This window comes from Lutjanus erythropterus, chromosome 22 (genome assembly GCF_056507025.1).
Source record: "Lutjanus erythropterus isolate fLutEry1 chromosome 22, fLutEry1.hap2, whole genome shotgun sequence".
NCBI lineage: Eukaryota > Metazoa > Chordata > Actinopteri > Lutjaniformes > Lutjanidae > Lutjanus > Lutjanus erythropterus.
The window spans coordinates 16512835-16530902 of record NC_139338.1 but is presented as its reverse complement, the minus strand read 5'-3'; the positions used below and the strand labels follow the sequence as shown (position 1 = coordinate 16530902).

General features: G+C 38.9%; 1 protein-coding gene across 2 annotated transcripts in view; it reads right to left on the bottom strand.

Annotated features, from left to right (window-relative positions):
* Positions 1-738: 738 nt before the first annotated feature.
* LOC146306790 (protein PHTF2) overlaps positions 739-18068 on the bottom strand; it is a 30830-nt gene continuing 13500 nt past the window's right edge. Inside the window, exons 3-19 of one of the 2 annotated variants that reach the window (XM_084711124.1) lie at positions 13649-13718; positions 12905-13063; positions 11429-11594; positions 9064-9225; positions 7611-7839; positions 7319-7465; positions 6786-6942; positions 6546-6616; positions 5555-5683; positions 5370-5455; positions 5082-5274; positions 4830-4961; positions 4475-4561; positions 3942-4097; positions 3764-3859; positions 3512-3637; positions 739-1336 (exon numbers count right to left, since the gene is read on the bottom strand). In XM_084711124.1, the coding sequence (XP_084567250.1) occupies positions 1316-1336; positions 3512-3637; positions 3764-3859; positions 3942-4097; positions 4475-4561; positions 4830-4961; positions 5082-5274; positions 5370-5455; positions 5555-5683; positions 6546-6616; positions 6786-6942; positions 7319-7465; positions 7611-7839; positions 9064-9225; positions 11429-11594; positions 12905-13063; positions 13649-13718 (2187 nt within the window). In that variant the 3' untranslated portion in view covers positions 739-1315. The remainder of the gene's footprint in view (positions 1337-3511; positions 3638-3763; positions 3860-3941; positions 4098-4474; positions 4562-4829; positions 4962-5081; positions 5275-5369; positions 5456-5554; positions 5684-6545; positions 6617-6785; positions 6943-7318; positions 7466-7610; positions 7840-9063; positions 9226-11428; positions 11595-12904; positions 13064-13648; positions 13719-18068) is intronic. The other variant, XM_084711126.1, reaches the window with a different exon arrangement.

Sequence of the window (18068 nt, the reverse complement as noted above, 5' to 3'; positions counted from 1 at the left end):
GAACAGAAGTGATTTAAACCAAATTTCTTTCATTTCCTGCACATTTTAACGGATATTGTATGAAGACATCCTGAACCAGTGAGAAAATGTTACTACCTACACATATTGCTGAAAATACTGTCAAACCCACTGCTGTGGGTAAAAAAACAAAAGAATAAGAAAATGCTGGCTGGCCTAATAAGACTGCACTTGTATTTTTACATACAAGTTCATGTCCGTATCGATTATGATCCACATTGAGCTTTTTACGCACCTGTTCTGTTATTTTTAGTAATTGTGTGATTGTTTCTTTGCAGTGCTGATGTCATGTGACAGTTCACCGCTCCCTGCCCTGTGAGGACAATTTTCTCAGGATAGTCGGCAAACCTGACCTACAGAAAGTTACTGTTAACATCCATTAACAGGTATGTAAATGTAATTATTATATCTAGGAGCTGGTATGAAGAGGGACGATCTTTACATTCTTATTTGTCAAACACCAGGAATTACATGTCTTTAATTTTAGTGGAATATTTTATGAACCAAACCAGCCAGATTTGTATAGAAGCCCATTTCTGCCCATGTGATGATGAAAAAATGGTTTAGTTTTTCAGTATTTTGATGAAATTGGTCATTTTCAAACACTCGTTATTTTAAGAAGGTTTGTCATTATAATGCAGGATCTTTTTGTCATCACATTGACAGAGACGGGCTTTCACAGATTTGAGAATACCGTATCTTTAACTGTGTTTGAAGTTTTAACATATATTACAACTTCAAGCTAGAAGTCGAGACAATTTCTTTGTTCTCTGAAGAAAACCACCAGACTGACTCATTTTTAAAAATGGGTTTTAAGGTCGTAAGAGTTTGAAGTTTACTCAACATATAAATAATAATAGCTTTCAGTTTTAAGCAAAAAAAAAACAAAACACAAAAATGACAACAGAATGGTTTTTGCTGCATCAGCATCTCAATACTTTGCCTTCAAATTTGTGATTGAAAACTGAACTGTTGCAAATGCAGCTGAGAACCTAAAACCGTCACGTTAAACATAATTTATGCTTATAATAATAATAATACTAACACTTGTTGTAGACAGGTCAAATATAGCATTGCTTTGTGTCGTAGAACACAAAAATGAAACAAACTACAATTCAAATAAACGCTAAGTAAAAACACTGAGTGGGTAAATAAATAGTTGTGTGAATTGCACAAAGTGGGAACGTTGAAGGTCAAAGCACTCCGATATGTCAAGACCGACGTTCAGTCTTTTCAGTTCGTCGACCGTTAAAACGATCAGTCAGTCGGTGAGAGCAAAGGTCGATGCCGTTCACTGTCACGATTTGATCTTCCACAGCTGTGAACAGCAAGAAAGAGATGGCAGAATTAACACAAACCTCCTGCACTGATCGTGAATCTTTTCACTTACGCAGCGTTAAAGTTTTATGTGTAGTAATAAATTATATACTTTATAATTATATATATAATACGTGAAATTGGTCAAGTGTTGAGCACGAATGCTGCAGCTCATTCGCCACAAAATGGGCTACAACGTAAATTTTGTTCTGTCAAAGTGCGTCCTCTTAAAGTTTTTGCCCCTGCCAGTCTCAGATTGCTATTCTGACAACATTATGGAAAGGATCACTACAGAGAAAGATTTTTTATTTATGTAAAAACAGCTGTTTTGTGACCACTAGAGTCAATTTACAGAAACACTAATTTTATCATTGTAAAACACACTTCATTCAAACACATTTTCTTGAATAAAGTCTGTTACAGATGATAAAATTACTCTTTCTGTAAATGGTCTGGTGGATTTCTTGATTAATAGATTAATTATTTGGTCCAGAAAATGTTGATCAGGGTTTCAGAAATCCCAAGGTGACGTCCTCAAACATTGTGTTCTGAGCCTGTCACTGGCAAAAAACAAGCACTTCTAGTGGACTTAACTGGATGGTTCACATTACAGACTGTTCCATTGCTGCTGGCTGCAGATGTCGTGCTCAATACTGGACCAATTCCAAAAGTTGCACAGCAAAGTTCATTTAGTCTGTGTGAAATATACTGGGCTAGAAGCTTGGTGATGTTGCTCTCACTGATGAGACACCAATGTTGAACTTAAAGTGTAACTTGCAGGTTAAATGTCCTAATGAGATTCATGCATAATCTTGTGTAAAATGACATTTTTAAAACTTTATGTAAAAAAAAAAATCTTAAATTAAGACCAACAATTATAGGAAATTTTGGTCTGTTGGAGCAAGGCTCTTAAAAAATGCTTTTTTTTCCCAATGTCACGTCTGACGTAAGAAGAGGTACTCGCTGTGCCAGAGTCTGCCTCTGACCTACGGGCAGAAGTAGTTTGTCTTGAATCTGAGCGGTTATCTTTCACTGGGTTGGTGTTTTTTAGCTAGTTTTATGGTGTATTTCACTTCCGGTGACCATGCTGAATCATTATGTAGCTACAGGGACACAAACTCCTGCCTCTCGCTCCTCAGTGTGTATCGTGCAGCTGAAGAGGCGGGACTTCACTGCTGCCTCCATAACTAAAACGGTGGTCTGACTGCCTGCTGACCACACAAACAGAAAAAAAGTTTATCAGGGAACTGTTTTTCGTCTCTCCTCTTCTTCAGTAGGTGTTTGTGTGGTCAGCAGGCACCATTTTAGTTATGGAGGCAGCAGTGAAGTCCCGCCTCTTCAGCTGCACGATACACACTGAGGAGCGAGAGGCAGCACCCGCTCCTCTCCTGTCAGGAAAACCGTGGACTCGATTTCCTGACAGGCAGGAGTTTGTGTCCCTGTAGCTACATAATGATTCAGCATGGTCACCGGAAGTGAAATACACCGTAAAACTAGCTAAAAAACACCAACCCATTGAAAGATAACCGCTCGGACTCAAGACAAACTACTTCTGCCTGTAGGTCAGAGGCAGACTCTGGCACACCATGTACCTCTTCTTATGTCATCGACGTGACATTGAAAAAAAGAAAAAGCATTTTTTTTAAGAGCCTTGCTCCAACAGACCAATTTTTCCTATAATTGTTGGTCTTTATGTAAAAAAAATCTTAAGTTTTAAAGTTTTAAAAATGTAATTTTACACAAGATTATGCATAAATCTAATTAGGACATTTAACCTGCAAGTTACACTTTAATGCAAAGGATTCATGCAGTTTACTTCTCCAGCTACGAGCTCATCTTCCTGTGATAAGATTTATTTTTCCTGCAACATTTAGCTGTTTGAAGCAGCATTTATTACAACAAAACTTTCACAAAAAAGAAAGAAGAAGGTATCATACATAAAATTGGTGTGATATATTTTCTGAGTCCCCTTTGCTGCAGACGATCGTAATACAGAAGTGGATGGAAAATATCTTATCACTGCAGTTCATCACCAAGCTTCTTGTACCAGCCATTTATGCAGACAAGCACAGGCATCTTTGCTGTGCCACTTTCTGGGTCTGACCTCGCTTAAACTATTTTGTGGAAGAGCAGCAAAATAAACCCTCATAAATGTCTCTGTCACACACAAACGTACCTTCAGGTTAAATCCTAATAGGTCAGATATGACTCCGGATACAGCGGACAGGATGACCACCTGGGTGATGTTGTAGAGCAGAGGGTTCATCGTCAAACCATACAACCTGAAAGGAGTGTCCAACTCCTGCAGACAGAGAGGAGGGGAGACACAGTACTTTAGATTATGAGCCATATTTAAAAGTTCACCATTGATGCTGGTATTAGAATAAAAAAGGAGCGTAAGGAATCCTGGGAACTGAGTTGAAAGTACCTTGAGTAGTTTGGTAGCCAGTTTTAAGACATTGTTGACCAGTGTCAGCTCCTCTTTCTTGTTTGGCTTCTTCTCCATCTTCAGATACAAGTTGATCTGTGAAACAGTAATCAGTGTCAGTGTTTCAGGACATGTGTGCACTTATGCATATATTTTCTGTTTCTGTTTGTGTGTGCACCTGTTCAGTGAGCAGTATGGAGGTGTTGCTGTACTTCTTGCTCGTCTCTGAGCCCAGAGTGACGAACCTGAGCAGGAACAGAGACAGACTGGAGCACCAGATCACCAGCTCCCAGTTATAGTGACACTCCAGGAACGTTTCATGGACGTGCAGCAACTGTAAGTACATCAATCAATGAATTTGTAATGTTTATCTCAGTATGAGGTGTTTTTATTCAATAGTCAGCATCAAGTGTTTACTTTCAACATAAAGCCCTGATGTGTAGAATTTGAAAATGTTTGATTCTGTCACCTCCATGTGGTCGAATCAGAAAAAGACACTGAAGCACTGCAGCAGTTCTCCAGTTTTATTAGATTCCACCAAACATCAAGAGGCTTAATGTTTACCTAGAAACACTTTTTACTGGTTTTTATTTTGGTAACTGAAGGATATTAATTATTATGTCGTCATTACCAAACTACAGAATTGCTCAAGTATTACAATGTTATTCCTGAGATGTAATAACCCCCTTTTTTTATTCATGACGTAGTTACCTGGGCACAGCAGATGAAGACCACAGACAGCGTGAGCAGGAAGGCAGACGACACAATCACATCCACTGAACGCTGAGGACCCCGTCTCTGCACATGCAACACAATTTTAATGAGTTTGTATCTTTACATTTCATTTATTACAGTTGTGATTGTGTCCAACTCCGAAATTAACACATAAATTGATAAATATAATTAATGAAAGTATTTAACATGAATGGTAATTTTTCCAGTTAACTGCCATTCATGTTACTTACAATTTATTACAAAATTAAAAGTCAAAATATACTGTAGCTGTAGCTTTAAGTACAGCTACAGTATATTTTTGTAAAGAGTGTGAACATCATCAGTGAGGTACCTTGAGGTAGGAGCGTAGCGACAGCCACATCTTGATGTTCTGAACTTTCTTCAGTCTAAAATGAGGAACTTCAGACTTCCTGGCTCTGCGGGCTGAAGTCAGGTGACCAAACAGTTTGGCAAACAGTAGCCTCTGAAACACACATATGAACTTAAGTTAAATACTGCAGAGATGCAGACTGTTAATAAATTTAAAAAAACCTCTGCTGCAGATTCACCATTAAAAATAATAATTTAGATTTCACTGTCTCACCTGTTTGTAGGTCCTCTCTGCTACACTGAGCAGGAAGAAGAAGAGCCATATAAGGCAAACGCGCACCAGAAAGCTGAGTGTCACCATGGTGATGACCAAGGCATCTGATCCAGATCCGCCTCCCAACGCCACAGACAGCAGCTCATTGGCTGAAAGTGTGGTCAGCTGATCCAGGTCACAGTACTGAGCCAGCCTGCAGAGGGTAAAACAGCCAACATTTTTGTACCCCACTTAAAAAAAAAGCCTTGAATTATCCCTTTAAGTGGAGTTATGTTATGCCAGCAGTACCTGTACGCAAAAGGTGTGAGGCCGAGCGTCACTGAAACTAAGTTCCCGAAGACCTGGTAACCAATACCAGGAGTGTAGAGATTCACCTGTACAGGGAGGCACAGAAAAACATCATTAGTTTTTTAATCATTTTCTGACATGTTTCCAGGTAAAAACAGAAAATAAATATTCCTTTAGTAACTCACTCTGTTCATGATCATGCCACTGATCTCCAGGACGGACATGTCAGCCTTCTTGCACTCGTTTCCTTCCCACACAATGGCGCTCACTCTCTCCAGACCGGGGTTGGAGCTGTGCAGCCAGGGAACGTGACCCTGAGAGGATAAAATATACACAACATCCACATTATTACTGCCTGTCTATTTACTGCAGATACTTCTAGGTTGCATATAACTATTGTTTGTACCATTTAAATGACTATTCAGTTTGTAGTTATGACCAGTTTTGGGCAACTTAGTCAATTCTGTAAAAAGTTATTTAATTACTATACCAAATGCTGCATATAGCTTTATCATTTTAGTTTCAAATTTTCTATCTAACATTGTACTCCTCATCACTGAAAGGAGTTATTAATACACCTGACCACCAGAGGGGAGCAATGATTAGTGTTCCTGTAAACTACAAGAAAAACTCCAATAAGAAATCAAAAGTTTAGTGATTTACAGGTCAGGAGATGTCTGGGTTGAAATTTCTTTATAGAGGTTTCAACAGCATCTCTCTTTCAGTAACATGTAATTAATTACTTTTCCAATTAAGTAACAATTACTGAAATTTCAACGTGCTCATTAGTTTTGACTTGTGTGAAAATAGCAGACAAACGCAGCCTATTCTAGGCTATGAAAGTGTAGTTTACAGGAACACAATCATTGCTCCCCTCTGGTGTATTAATAATTCCTTTCAGTGATGAGGAGTACAATGTTAGATAAAAATTTGAAACTAAAATGATAAAGCTATATGCACCATTTGGTATAGTAATTAAATTACTTTTTACGGAATTGACTGTAACTAATTGACTGTAGTCATTTAAATGCTACAAACAATAGTTATATGTAACCTAGATGACTAGTTTTTTAATCAAATTCCCAGTTTTCATTTAGACTCCTATAAATATTTGCAAGAGCAAAAACTTAACCTGAGAGGATCACTGCAAATTGTTATGTAAGAGGGTTTACAGACCTGATGAAAAGGGTCGTCTCTGTATTCCTTTTTAGCAGGAGGACAGACAGGTGTCCCTCCTCCTTCTCCCTCTGAGAGGAAAAAGAGTCACAGTATTAGTTTCAGTACAAACACCTAGCTAGAACAGATCATCTATAAACATTACAGCACATCAGAACTACAAAGGCATTTAAACTAGTTAAGTATTTTTTTTTTAGCTGTAAACATTCGTATGTCTGTGTTCTAATCCTTTCCTCTGACCTGTTTCAGAGGTGCAGGATGATCTGCACTCGGCACAGTGCAGGAAGTCTTCCCACATCAGGTCCTCTGTCTCGGACTCGTGTCGAGTGCTTTCTGAGTCCTGAGTTCTCAGACTGGAACATCTGGAGCTGCAGCTGGTGCCAGACTTGGGGACATCCTGACAGACAGAGGGCAGGATTGTTAGGTTTGTTAGGTTATTTAAAACAACAACAACAGAAAAAAACTGTCCTGTTTGCATTTTTTTCTGAAATAAATCGACAAAACTGCTTTGAAAAGTTCCCGTGTCACCTGTGTGTATTTCAGAGCCAATTTCAATGACTAAAATTACAGTTTGGAAATTTTACATACATTTTTAAATAATACATTACACTTAAACTTAACTTTAAACCTGATTTTAGTGAACTAAATCTATCAGATTTTTAGCCAATTAATGGCTGAAAATCAACTACAACAACTCCATGGCATGGATTTTAGTACAGACTGACAAAAACAGAATCAAAATTTGCAGTAAATATTAATACTGAGGTGTTTACCTCTACAGCATAGTGTTTCTTGTAGTGATGTGTATTCTTGCGGTTTCTGAGGGTACAGTCACTATTCATTCTTTCTACTCCCCTGCGGAGGGCGCTGTAGGACGCTTCAGGGTCCTCTTCGCTGGACGCTTCATCTGAAGCTGGCTCCTAAAAGATACAAAACACCAGTCAGACAAATCCTGGAGTGACAAACATTTTGTGGGCCCATCTACTGCTGAAATGATTCATCAGTTAATCTGGCAGCGGAGAAATAATCAACAATCACTGTGGCGTCTGTCTGTGGTTTGATCACCTTATTGCCACCTGCCAGCATCAGTCCTGTGCTGCGGGGTGTGTGCGTGTGTGTCGGCTTGACGTGAGAGTTCCAGCACACCTCGTCAGCCCTGTTCAGCGAATCACACCGCTGCTCATGGAGCTGGAGCCCCTCCTCGCTGCTGCGATTGGTCACACGGCCGTCCAGTGACACGTAGCCGTTGTCTGTCTCTGTCGACTTGTCGATGGACAGTTTGGACTTCTTAGACCTGAAGAAGGAAGAAAAGGAGGGAAGGAACAGCGAGAAGGGAGAACAGGAGAGATCGACAGAAAGAGATGGACATGTACAGATAGAGACAAACAGATATTTAGATAAAAACAAAGCAGTGCGGTAAATTCACCAGTGATGAAGGTCAGTCTCAAAAGCAGAAGACATGCGGTGAGATGAATTACAATAACAGGATGCATTCAGCACAACACTGTGGAACATTCATCAAAAAGAACACTGAATTAAGTTGATAAATTAATTGATTAGGGATAAAAGCATCAGCATAGTATAATTCATACTCTAATCCATTTTTAGCATGAAAAGAAATTTCCTCATAAAGAATTCTAAATACAGTTAAAAAGGCAAACAGTAAATCAGAGCATTAATGAATGAATCCCCAAGAAAAATGATCTGACAGTGGTGGAGGTGTCTTGCACCGAGTGTGGCAGATAATCAATAGATGAAGTAACCAAATCAAGTGTTAATGAGTGCTCAGAACTGTTCCACACTGTTGCAGTCTGCTGAAAGCTGCTCAAAGTAGAAGCTTGGGGAGAAGCAGCGGTCTGAGTTATGATAGAATTCAAATTACAGGCATTTAATAGTTTTGGGTTGATTTATCTTTCTCTAGACGAGAACTTTACCCCATGCTTCTATGGAACACAGCTTGGTCACTAAGTCATGTGCATCAAAATCAGCTGCAAAATCCCTCCGATCCACATTAAAAACAGCAGCAGACCAAAGACTGCTTTTGTTGCTACATGCCAACTGAACTAAATGCTAATAATAAAAGCTTTAGAAATTAACTAACAGGTCAGAACAGTGTTTTTCCAATTAGAACCATTCTTGTATAACAACAACAAATGTTAGAAATCAAAATATGAGAAACTGATTTCCTGAACCATTTTCTGAGAAGATTAAAGTTAACAGGAGAGGAAGTGATGTTGCAGCTGAAGAAGCCCAGGTTAGCTCAGAGGCGAGACTGGGATTCAGTTCAAAATTTAATTTCATGACAACCAGTCTGTTTATTTACTGATTAGACACACAATTTCTTAATGTGATTAAATTCAAGACTGGGAATTTATTGTTTTCACCATAAAAAATAATTTAATCCAATTTAAATTGGCAACAAACTCTAACTTTAACCAGGATCATTTTGAGAACTGAAGCCCAGCGCTGTCTCTGCACATCATCTTGTTTTAGGAAGACGGGAAACGAAAATACACACCCAGCTTTACAGATATCATGCCAGAAATCTTGGAAGAGAGCGCCCAGGCTGTATGTGGTGCTGGTTGAGTGGGAGTGTGGCGCCCCCTCCTGTGTGTTATCGGTAGTGCTAGACCCGTCGCCTTCCCTATGCACCTCCATCTGAGATGCCTTCCTCAACTTCCTTCAGTTTGGAAAGAATAAAGGGGTGGAGAGAGACTTAGAGTGGACCTGGAGACTAAAAAAGACCTGGAACTACTGCAGTGTGTCCACCGGGAACCTGGAGATATTTTATCATCAAAATACTGGCACCCACTGGACACAGAGACTGATACAGTAAAAAGACAAATTCTACAAAAATCCTCTTTTAGGTTGTTATTCTGCAAAAGTATATATTTTCATAAAACAAATTAAAAACTTTTAGTTATATGCAATAGCTTTCCAATAGAGAAAATTTATTCTGAGAACGTAATCAGAGGTAACTAAAAGAGAACATTGTCCTGTATACTGTGGATTGTAGAAAAAAAAAATAACTAAGCCCATTTTTATAAAGGACTTTTAAAACAAAATCTGAAAGAAAAAAATGTGCCAGATTTTTAACATACCGCCTTTTTTGTGAATTTTATTTCAATGACTGCTTTTGCAGGATATTAACATAAAAGTTAGATTTTGCAGAAATGTTCCTAAAAGATTTTGTTATTAATAAAGGACACTGAGGAGAGGTGAAGGACAGGACTCTTGTCTTTTAGTTTTCAAATTAAAAGTCAAGAAAAAAAAGGATGTTCATAAAAGTTTTATCTATCACTGGTAAAAAATAAAACCACAATATTTGCAGATTACGCATCATGAAATTGAAATATTGCATGTAATTTACTGCTACACTTACAACTAAATTTGGTTTATGACCTTAACAACAACATTTTCCTTCAAAATAAACAAAGAAGCACTGCTGACACATGGAAAATGTCCTGTGACAAGACTGATTTCTCTTTTTGTCTACAGCCCTCTTTGCACAGGACTAGTATAACCTGGGGATCTCTGGTAATTTGTCGAGGTTGTCTGCGATCTTAATCCCGTGTGAATCTACTGCAATTTACAAAATAAAAATTCCATCGCAAATTACCAACCGCATTTCATCAAACACCAACTGTGATAATATTAATCCCTGTGTGAATCTGCATCTCATTGATTTGGGGTCGTAATTTTTGTTTTCTATTGTCAGACTAAACAAGTATAAAACTTTGTGCTGTGAGACTGGCTTTTTGATTAAATGAGTGATGACAGGGAAGGTTAAGAACAAATGTATGTTTATGCTTGCAATGACTGTATTTTACTGAATTTACTGACATTATCAGACTTTGCTTATCCCATGGGAATGCACTACACAAAACACACTTGTGGCAGGTAATTTTTGTATCGCACGAGGTGCCCTGGTAATACTAGTCCCATGCAAATAGCGTTTTAAAGATAAAATATCTATAAAAGAAACATAGAAAGCCAGATAGAGAGATATGTACAGAGAAACAGAATCAATTTTGTCTAAAAATGGTCGCACCCTTTTCATGTTTTTCTCCTTGAATGACCTTGAAGTGAAAACCCTGGTTGATTCAGTGAAGGAAATACCCTGATCTTGCTGCTCTGATCATAAAACCTCCCCAAATCCCTTTCCAAAACTGTGGCATGTTCCAATTTTCTTCCCAAGAGTCTGAAAATTGTCTTTTACATCATTCTGAACCAGAAACAGCAGCCACACACTGACAAGCTCGAGAGAAAATCACAAACTGCAAGTCTAAAAACTACAAAAACACACCAAGTAAAGCAAACTACTTTCTACTTTCACACACAGTGATTTGTCTTTAACCAGTGACATTAGATTTATCATGGAGAGAGTTTCTTAAAACACGCCCATATAGGGAACTCTATCTGTACCTGTCAAAAATGACACACAATTAGAAAGATTAACATACTAACTGAAGTCTGAGAGGTTTCTGCTGTGTGTGATGCTGACAGAGACTTGTGGAAACTCCATGATAAACATGCTTCTGTTCAGTTTGACTTTTAGTGAAAGAAGCTGAAACTTGGCAGAGAGCAAACAGTGAGGACAAATGCAATCCAGCAACAAAAGACTTATTCATTCATTTGTTTCCACAACTTTATTCCTTCCCTCCTTCTGTGTCTTGTGCTTGTTATCTCTATTTTCCCTCTTCTTATCTCTTCCTGAGGGACTTTCTGGGTGCAGCATCCTGATATTTGAATGGTTTCTTTCATCTACTCCTGCTTCTCTTCTTCTGTCCTTTGCTTGATCTCTCCTCCCTTCTTTACGTCTCTCCCTGAACATGTTTCACATTTTCAGACATACATTCCTCTTTTCTTTCCCCTGTCCTTACCTGCGTCTCTTCCCCCCGCTGCTGGAGGCAGGTTTCGGCGTCCTGGTGGACACAATCTGACAGTGGACGGTACCCAGCAGCAACATGAGCCAGATGGCTCCGAACACCTCGGTGGCCGGTATCCCATGAGGCTGAGGGATGGTCACGTACAGGACTGCTGCTGCCACTGCAGGAGGCAGAGAATTAAGGATTCAGTACAAGATTATAAACAGAGAAATTAACTGGCTGTGTAAAGGTTATTGTTTCAGCCTGCATGGAGAATTAACATCAAACTCTGCAGCTTCATTAAGTCAAAATGACCTCTTCTTTTTCATACGACAAAAATCAAGACAAACAAATACGCAGTTTGGAGTCTGTGTGGAGGCCTGACTCTTTCATTAGCTTTTAAAGTATTTCATTAGAAATCTGATGTAACCGCCCTCACATTAATATATAAAACAAATGGAAATTTTACATTTTCTACATTGTTTTTCACCATGTGAGGTTCACCACTCTTTTTTTTCCTCCAGTCAGAATACCATTATACCATTGCAAAACTTCATGCTCAAAAGAACTTGTGCTTCTTATTGTGTAATCTTGTTGTGCCCTCCTCTTCTGCAGTAGTATACTGGATTTCAGCAGTAGAATTTGCACAACTTACTGTTTATCTTGATAAACCAACTCCTAATAATTGCATAAGGGTAGTGGATAGGGACAAAGATTCATTTGCACCTACATGTGATATGCATTTAAGTATGATCCTTTTATGACGAAGAAAGTCAAATTTCTGGCTGCTAAAACTGGCTAAAAGTTGAGTGAATATTGGACTTAAAGGTGTATGTGTGAGTGTGTTGATGCGGTATGTGAAGGAAGTGAACAGGAAGGGTGGAGGGTTGGAGAAAGAGAGATGAAAATAGTCTGTTTTTGTCAGGGCTGAAAAGGGCATCGTGATGCAGGTGGTGGAAAACAGTGTTCAGTGGTCTTGAAAGTGTTTGTGCAGCTCTGTGTGTGTAACCTGGGAGTATTCCAGACGCACAGGAGCAGCTGTTGAACATGTGGATTTAAACACCTACTGAGGATCAGTTTAGCTCAGGTACCAGATCAATCAGTAAATGTTTAGATTATGCTATAACGACAAAGGCCAAAATGTGGGCAATGTGCAACAGACTTGGTAAGCCTTGTTTGTAGCCTAACAGCTGTTGATGGCTTCAGCCTCAATCGGCCAGACAGGAGGAGTCAGCACTTGGTATAAAACAGTGCAGTCAGTAAAGTATGTTTTTCAAAAATTATGAATTGCTGGAACCATCAGAAGTCATTGTGCATACATTCATAAATGTGCACAAAAATTATTGAATTAAAATCATTGTTACATTATGCCTATACTGCATTACACCTGGCAGAGATAATGGAGCACAATTTTGCAACTGCATGACTTATCTGTCTTTGGTGCACAGTTCCGAAGAAATTTGATATTTCCTCTACAACACTCACACGTACCTTGCAGCAGATAGAGAGCCAGCAGCAGGAGGAAGATGGCTCTGGAGGTGACCTGGATCCACCATCGATAAAAGAAGGGGAAGAAGACGACTCTGACAATACCCTTCCTGGTCAGTGACGTCCATGGACTCTCTGGTTTGGCCTTGGCAAACGCCGAACCTGCAGAGGGGACGGAGAGTAAACACACTCTCACACACTCAGTTTAACGAGGGGAGCACCTCATTAAGCCAAATGACTTTGCGGCGAGCAGAAAGGCTCATCACTTGATACATTCTAGAGTCACATTAGAGCAGCGTGTTTATCTTTTATCTTCCTTCTTCCTCCCCCTTCTGACTCTTTTAGTCTTTCATCACTGCAGAGCTTTCTCTATGTCCCTCCATCTGTCCTCCTCCTCCATTTCTTTCTTGAGTATCCCTCCGTCTTCCTGTGCGGTGACATTAACAGTAAGGATAGATTTGACTGATCTGATGAATAATTGAAAATGTGATGAATATGAGACAGATACGATGAGATGAGAATGCAGATAAGAGAGATGGAGGCAGAAGGAGCGAGGATTAACGGTGACAGGAGGTTGGCGCGGTGACTCTGGCATCTCAGGTTCATGTGTGTGTGTTTTATGTCGATGCCACTAAGGAGACTGTGTGTATCTGATGGTTTAAGCTTTAGCAGGGAGCCTACCTGTCTGCTATCTAATCTAATTATCTTGATGGAAGGGAAGTTTGCACACACACACTTTCTTCTCACCTCTAACCAAGTCCACGTCGATAAGGTCTGGTTTGACATGTCCTGTCTTCTTTGGCTTGTTCCTCAAGCCCTGCAGGGGGAGACAGGGAGACAAAGAGTCAGTGTTGGACAAAGACACAGAGAGAAATTAATAATGTAAACATGTTCACACACAAGTCTACAGCAACTGAACTACGAGGCTTTATCGTGCACTCTATGCCTGCATAAACACACACACATCCAGTGTTTGAGGAGGCACACCGTGCATTCAGGCTCACACAGCTGCTGGATCAATTCTACTCACATCGACATTTTCAGCCCAATATGGAAAATGAATTCTGCACTCTGATGCAACAAAAGTTGGTCAAAATATCAGATAAAGAATTCCAAAAAATCCCTAAAGACCGTTCAGTCCTTTAAAGCAGCTGCGTCATTAGATAATACTGTGTTACATCCGTAATTTGTCCCTGTGAGGGTTACTGTTAGAGCTTTGCAGTTGGTGACTTGTGCAGTTTATGAGCCTGGGAATAACACTCCCCTGTGGCATGCTTGCTTCCTGTACCGTCCAGTCACTTCCTCCTGTGATGCATGCATCTGTGTGTGTGCGTGAGCTCTGTCAGCTGTGATGACTGACTGTAGTGAAACTATGAGTGACTGTAAGTCATGAAATTCAGATGAAAGTCTTGCATGACTGCCCTTCTGTGAGTGTCAAATACAGTAAATACAAATTAAAATGTATAGAGGTGTGTATGTGTTTGTGGTTAAGTACAGGACAACGATGTCTATAGTGAGCAGCCTGACAATAGTACATTAGTTTGTTATTAATGACGTTTCACATTAATGACTTTGGGAAAAGAAACATGACCACAATGCTGTGTGCACGTGTGAGCAGCTACACACACACACACACACGAACACACATCTTCCATACCACGAGCCTTGCTACTGCTACATTTCTCCCTTAATACTTGGGTGATTGTGTAGTTTTTGTCACGTCAAGCTGTACTTCGAAAGTATTCAAATGTTTCATTTGTATAATCTATCTAAACTATTTTGATCTGGGATGGCAAATCTAGCTCTGCAGGCCACAAGTTTCTAATCCAGCCCATTGCATGACTTTGCAAAATGTAAGACGTTGCAGAGAAGTCATTAATTCAAGACCAGAATACAGATCTCTGAGAAAACAATGAAGATTTATTGTGGTCATATTTGAAGCTACTGAACAAAACATTGTCAATTAGCAGCTTCAGTACAAAATAACCTGCATCAGACATTTCTTAAAAGAACACTGGTGGAACCCTGTTGCTAAGGGACTGCCAAAACTTTCGACTGGTAAATGGTTTTTAAGGCAGCGGATAACTTCAAATGTCTGGAAGATTAAAGGAATTTCTGGATCTCAACAAGTTGTTAGAATCCTAAAAAAGTAAACTACTGTATTGTAAGTAATTTTCAGAAAAATAAATGTTTTGTGCATTTGTAGATCTACTATAATCTGTAAATTGTAATGCACATGTTATGACAGTAGATTCACTGAAATGTGGAAAAACTAAGACATTATTGAATTTACACTTATTTTCTTATGACATCTCAGGCTGTTCATCATCTGTACTGTAAATGCATGATTTATTCATTATGAACCTTTTCAAAATGTGTTTGTACTTCTTCTTATCACCAAAATACTTAGAGGTGCTAACATTTATAAATTATTATGCAATGGTTTTACTAGTCCAGCCCACAAAATTGGGCTGTATGTGGCCCAGGAATGGGAATGAGTTTGACACCCCTGATTTAGTGATTTAGATTTTTTATCATATATCCAACAGGTCATATATTGTAAGTGTTGCTGTATATTATAGTTCAATGTCTTTACTTTGATGTCAAGTGACTTTTTTATTTCCACCCCCAAACTGTTTTGGGAGCTTTAATTCATTCCATTGTGCAGATATCCATTTGTTCTGTCTTTTGTCAAGCTCTTACTGATGCCAAATTAACTGTGGACAATCCTCAGTGTCCTTGAATAAATGTAAGGGGAACAGGTTTGTCTGCTGTTTTTAGTTATTATTGTGAGACTGTGTATTGTGGCAGAATTTGACATTTTTAGATTACATTATTTAGGCAAAATTTCTCAACCAAGGCTTGTCTTGTGTTTAAACATTTAACATTTGAGATCTCTGGCTTCTTTAGTTGAATAAAAAAGACATTTAAACATAAAATGTTTATATTTTTCAAAGTATCTAAAAAGTATGATTTTTGTATCAGCACACAAAATTATGTATTGTATCATGCACTCTTATCAAAACATTTCAAACAATACTCTGCCATACTTGAAGGATTTTTTTCTTATCAGTACACGAGAGAAGAGTAAATAAGTCCCTTCAAGTCTTTACAATACTTGCTGCACATTTTAAGCATGCGAGTCATATTCAACACAACAGTGCTGTCTACTTGAATCTGATTGGCTCATGCTAATATTTACATACAGACCAATCAAGTTCTGTGTTATCTATCACAGGTCTGATAGAGAGACTTGATGCAGGCCCTTATCTTTGAATAGCACAATAACGACCTAACCTAATACACTGTGTGTGTGTGTGTGTGTGTGTGTGTGTGTGTGTGTGTGTGTGTGTGTGTGTGTGTGTGTGTGTGTGTGTGCATGTGACAGAGGGAGGGAGGGCAGGGAAAATGTAAGTGAGTAGACGGTACTGTGTGTATGTGTGTGTGTGTCTATGCAGGGCTAAAAGGAGCCGATCAATAGCTTCCTCTTGGCAGTAGATTCACCGCAGCAGTAAAGTCCTTCACTAACTTCTCGCCTGGTCACGGCCCTCTTATCTCTGAGCTATTTATAGTCCCTTATCTTTATAAACTAGTTTCTCCTCCACTTACAAGTTATGATGTTGCCTTAGTGACTCATGAAAAACAACTATGTATAAATTCCAGACATTCATTTGACTGATAGGTAAAATTCTGAAGGGAAAACATTACATTGCTTATTAAAGGTGTTGTGTTGCTTTTCATTTATGCTTATTCTTCTGTTGCAATATTTGCTATATATAACCTCTTATAAATATAAAAGAAGCCAGAAAAATCAAGATTTTGTCAATTTGGGTTCCTTATTACACTTAGAAAACAACAGAATTTATAATACAAGTGCTAGAATTAAAATAAAACTGTTAAGATATAACATTTCTTGTCTTTTTTGTTTTTGCAAAGTCAAAGAGATCAGATGGGAAACAAAAGAAAAAAATAGGCAAGATCTATTTCAGGTCCGGATCCTGCCGATCTCCTACTGGGCTGACTGGTCCTCAAACTATTCAATATTCAACTATGCTTTCGGAAATTAGCATTCTGCGTCTATTGTTAGAAATTAAAGACCTCAATCTACAGAGTATATAAAGGAGCAGCTGTATCTTCTCTTAATGACTATTTTAGCATCTGTGCTTTGTTTTATAGAAGTAGTTGCTGCTACATTTAACTGCTAAATACAGGACATTTTCTGTACATTTTACAGACATCAGGGTTTCTCTAGATTTATGAGAACAATTTAGCATTTTTTTTATGAGGCCATAAACAGTATAATTAACACTTTGCAGGGTTGATGGGGTCTTGGGCTCGTACCATGCCAACATAAACTCTGCTGCACTGTCTGCAGCAGCTACAAACTCTGGGAAAGCAATTACTTGACAGACAACGAGCCAAGGTCGCAGCACTGTGTTTGTGTGTGAGTGTGAGTGGACTTTGAGCTCATTAAAGAGAGTGAGTCTCACCCACCTCTCTGTTTACAGGACAAGAGGTACAGTAGGAGGGAAGAGGGGAGGTATCATTGACTTAAAACAAATAAGGTAAATTAAAACTAAATATAATCCTGTATTAAAAACACTTCAGGTCCCTCAGCTGCACCATGGGAACGCTGGATATCAGAAAATCTCTCATTAAATCTGAGAAGAGTGGGATGAAGTTGTCCTCTTTAAGGGTCAAAGGTGAGAGGTCAGAGCAGACAGGTGAAGAGGCTCTTATTACCACAGCTCTGGACTAAGAGGGAGTAGCCTGAAGGCATGCACTCACACACAAATATTGTTCCATTAACCTCTACTTTGAACCCACAAAGTGATCTTGTGAAGCAGTGCAAAAGAGGTCTATAACTATAATGTATTCTGCTCAACAATCTGCATACTAAAGAGCCAAACAATTATCACCCCATACTTTGGTGTAAGGAGGAACCGTGCTGATTTCACACATCAAAGTCTATTTACTGGCCTTGAAAAAAAGTTGTTAAAAGCCATTTGTGGCTCCAGAGACAACAGATACCGCGAATGGTGTCACTTCAGTCAGCATCAGTTGAGGCTGAAGACCTCAGGTTTAAAAATAAAAAAATGAAGTAACCAGACCTCTTTCGCCCACTCCTCTTCTCTGCTTGCAGCTACATCAGCTGCTACTATAATGG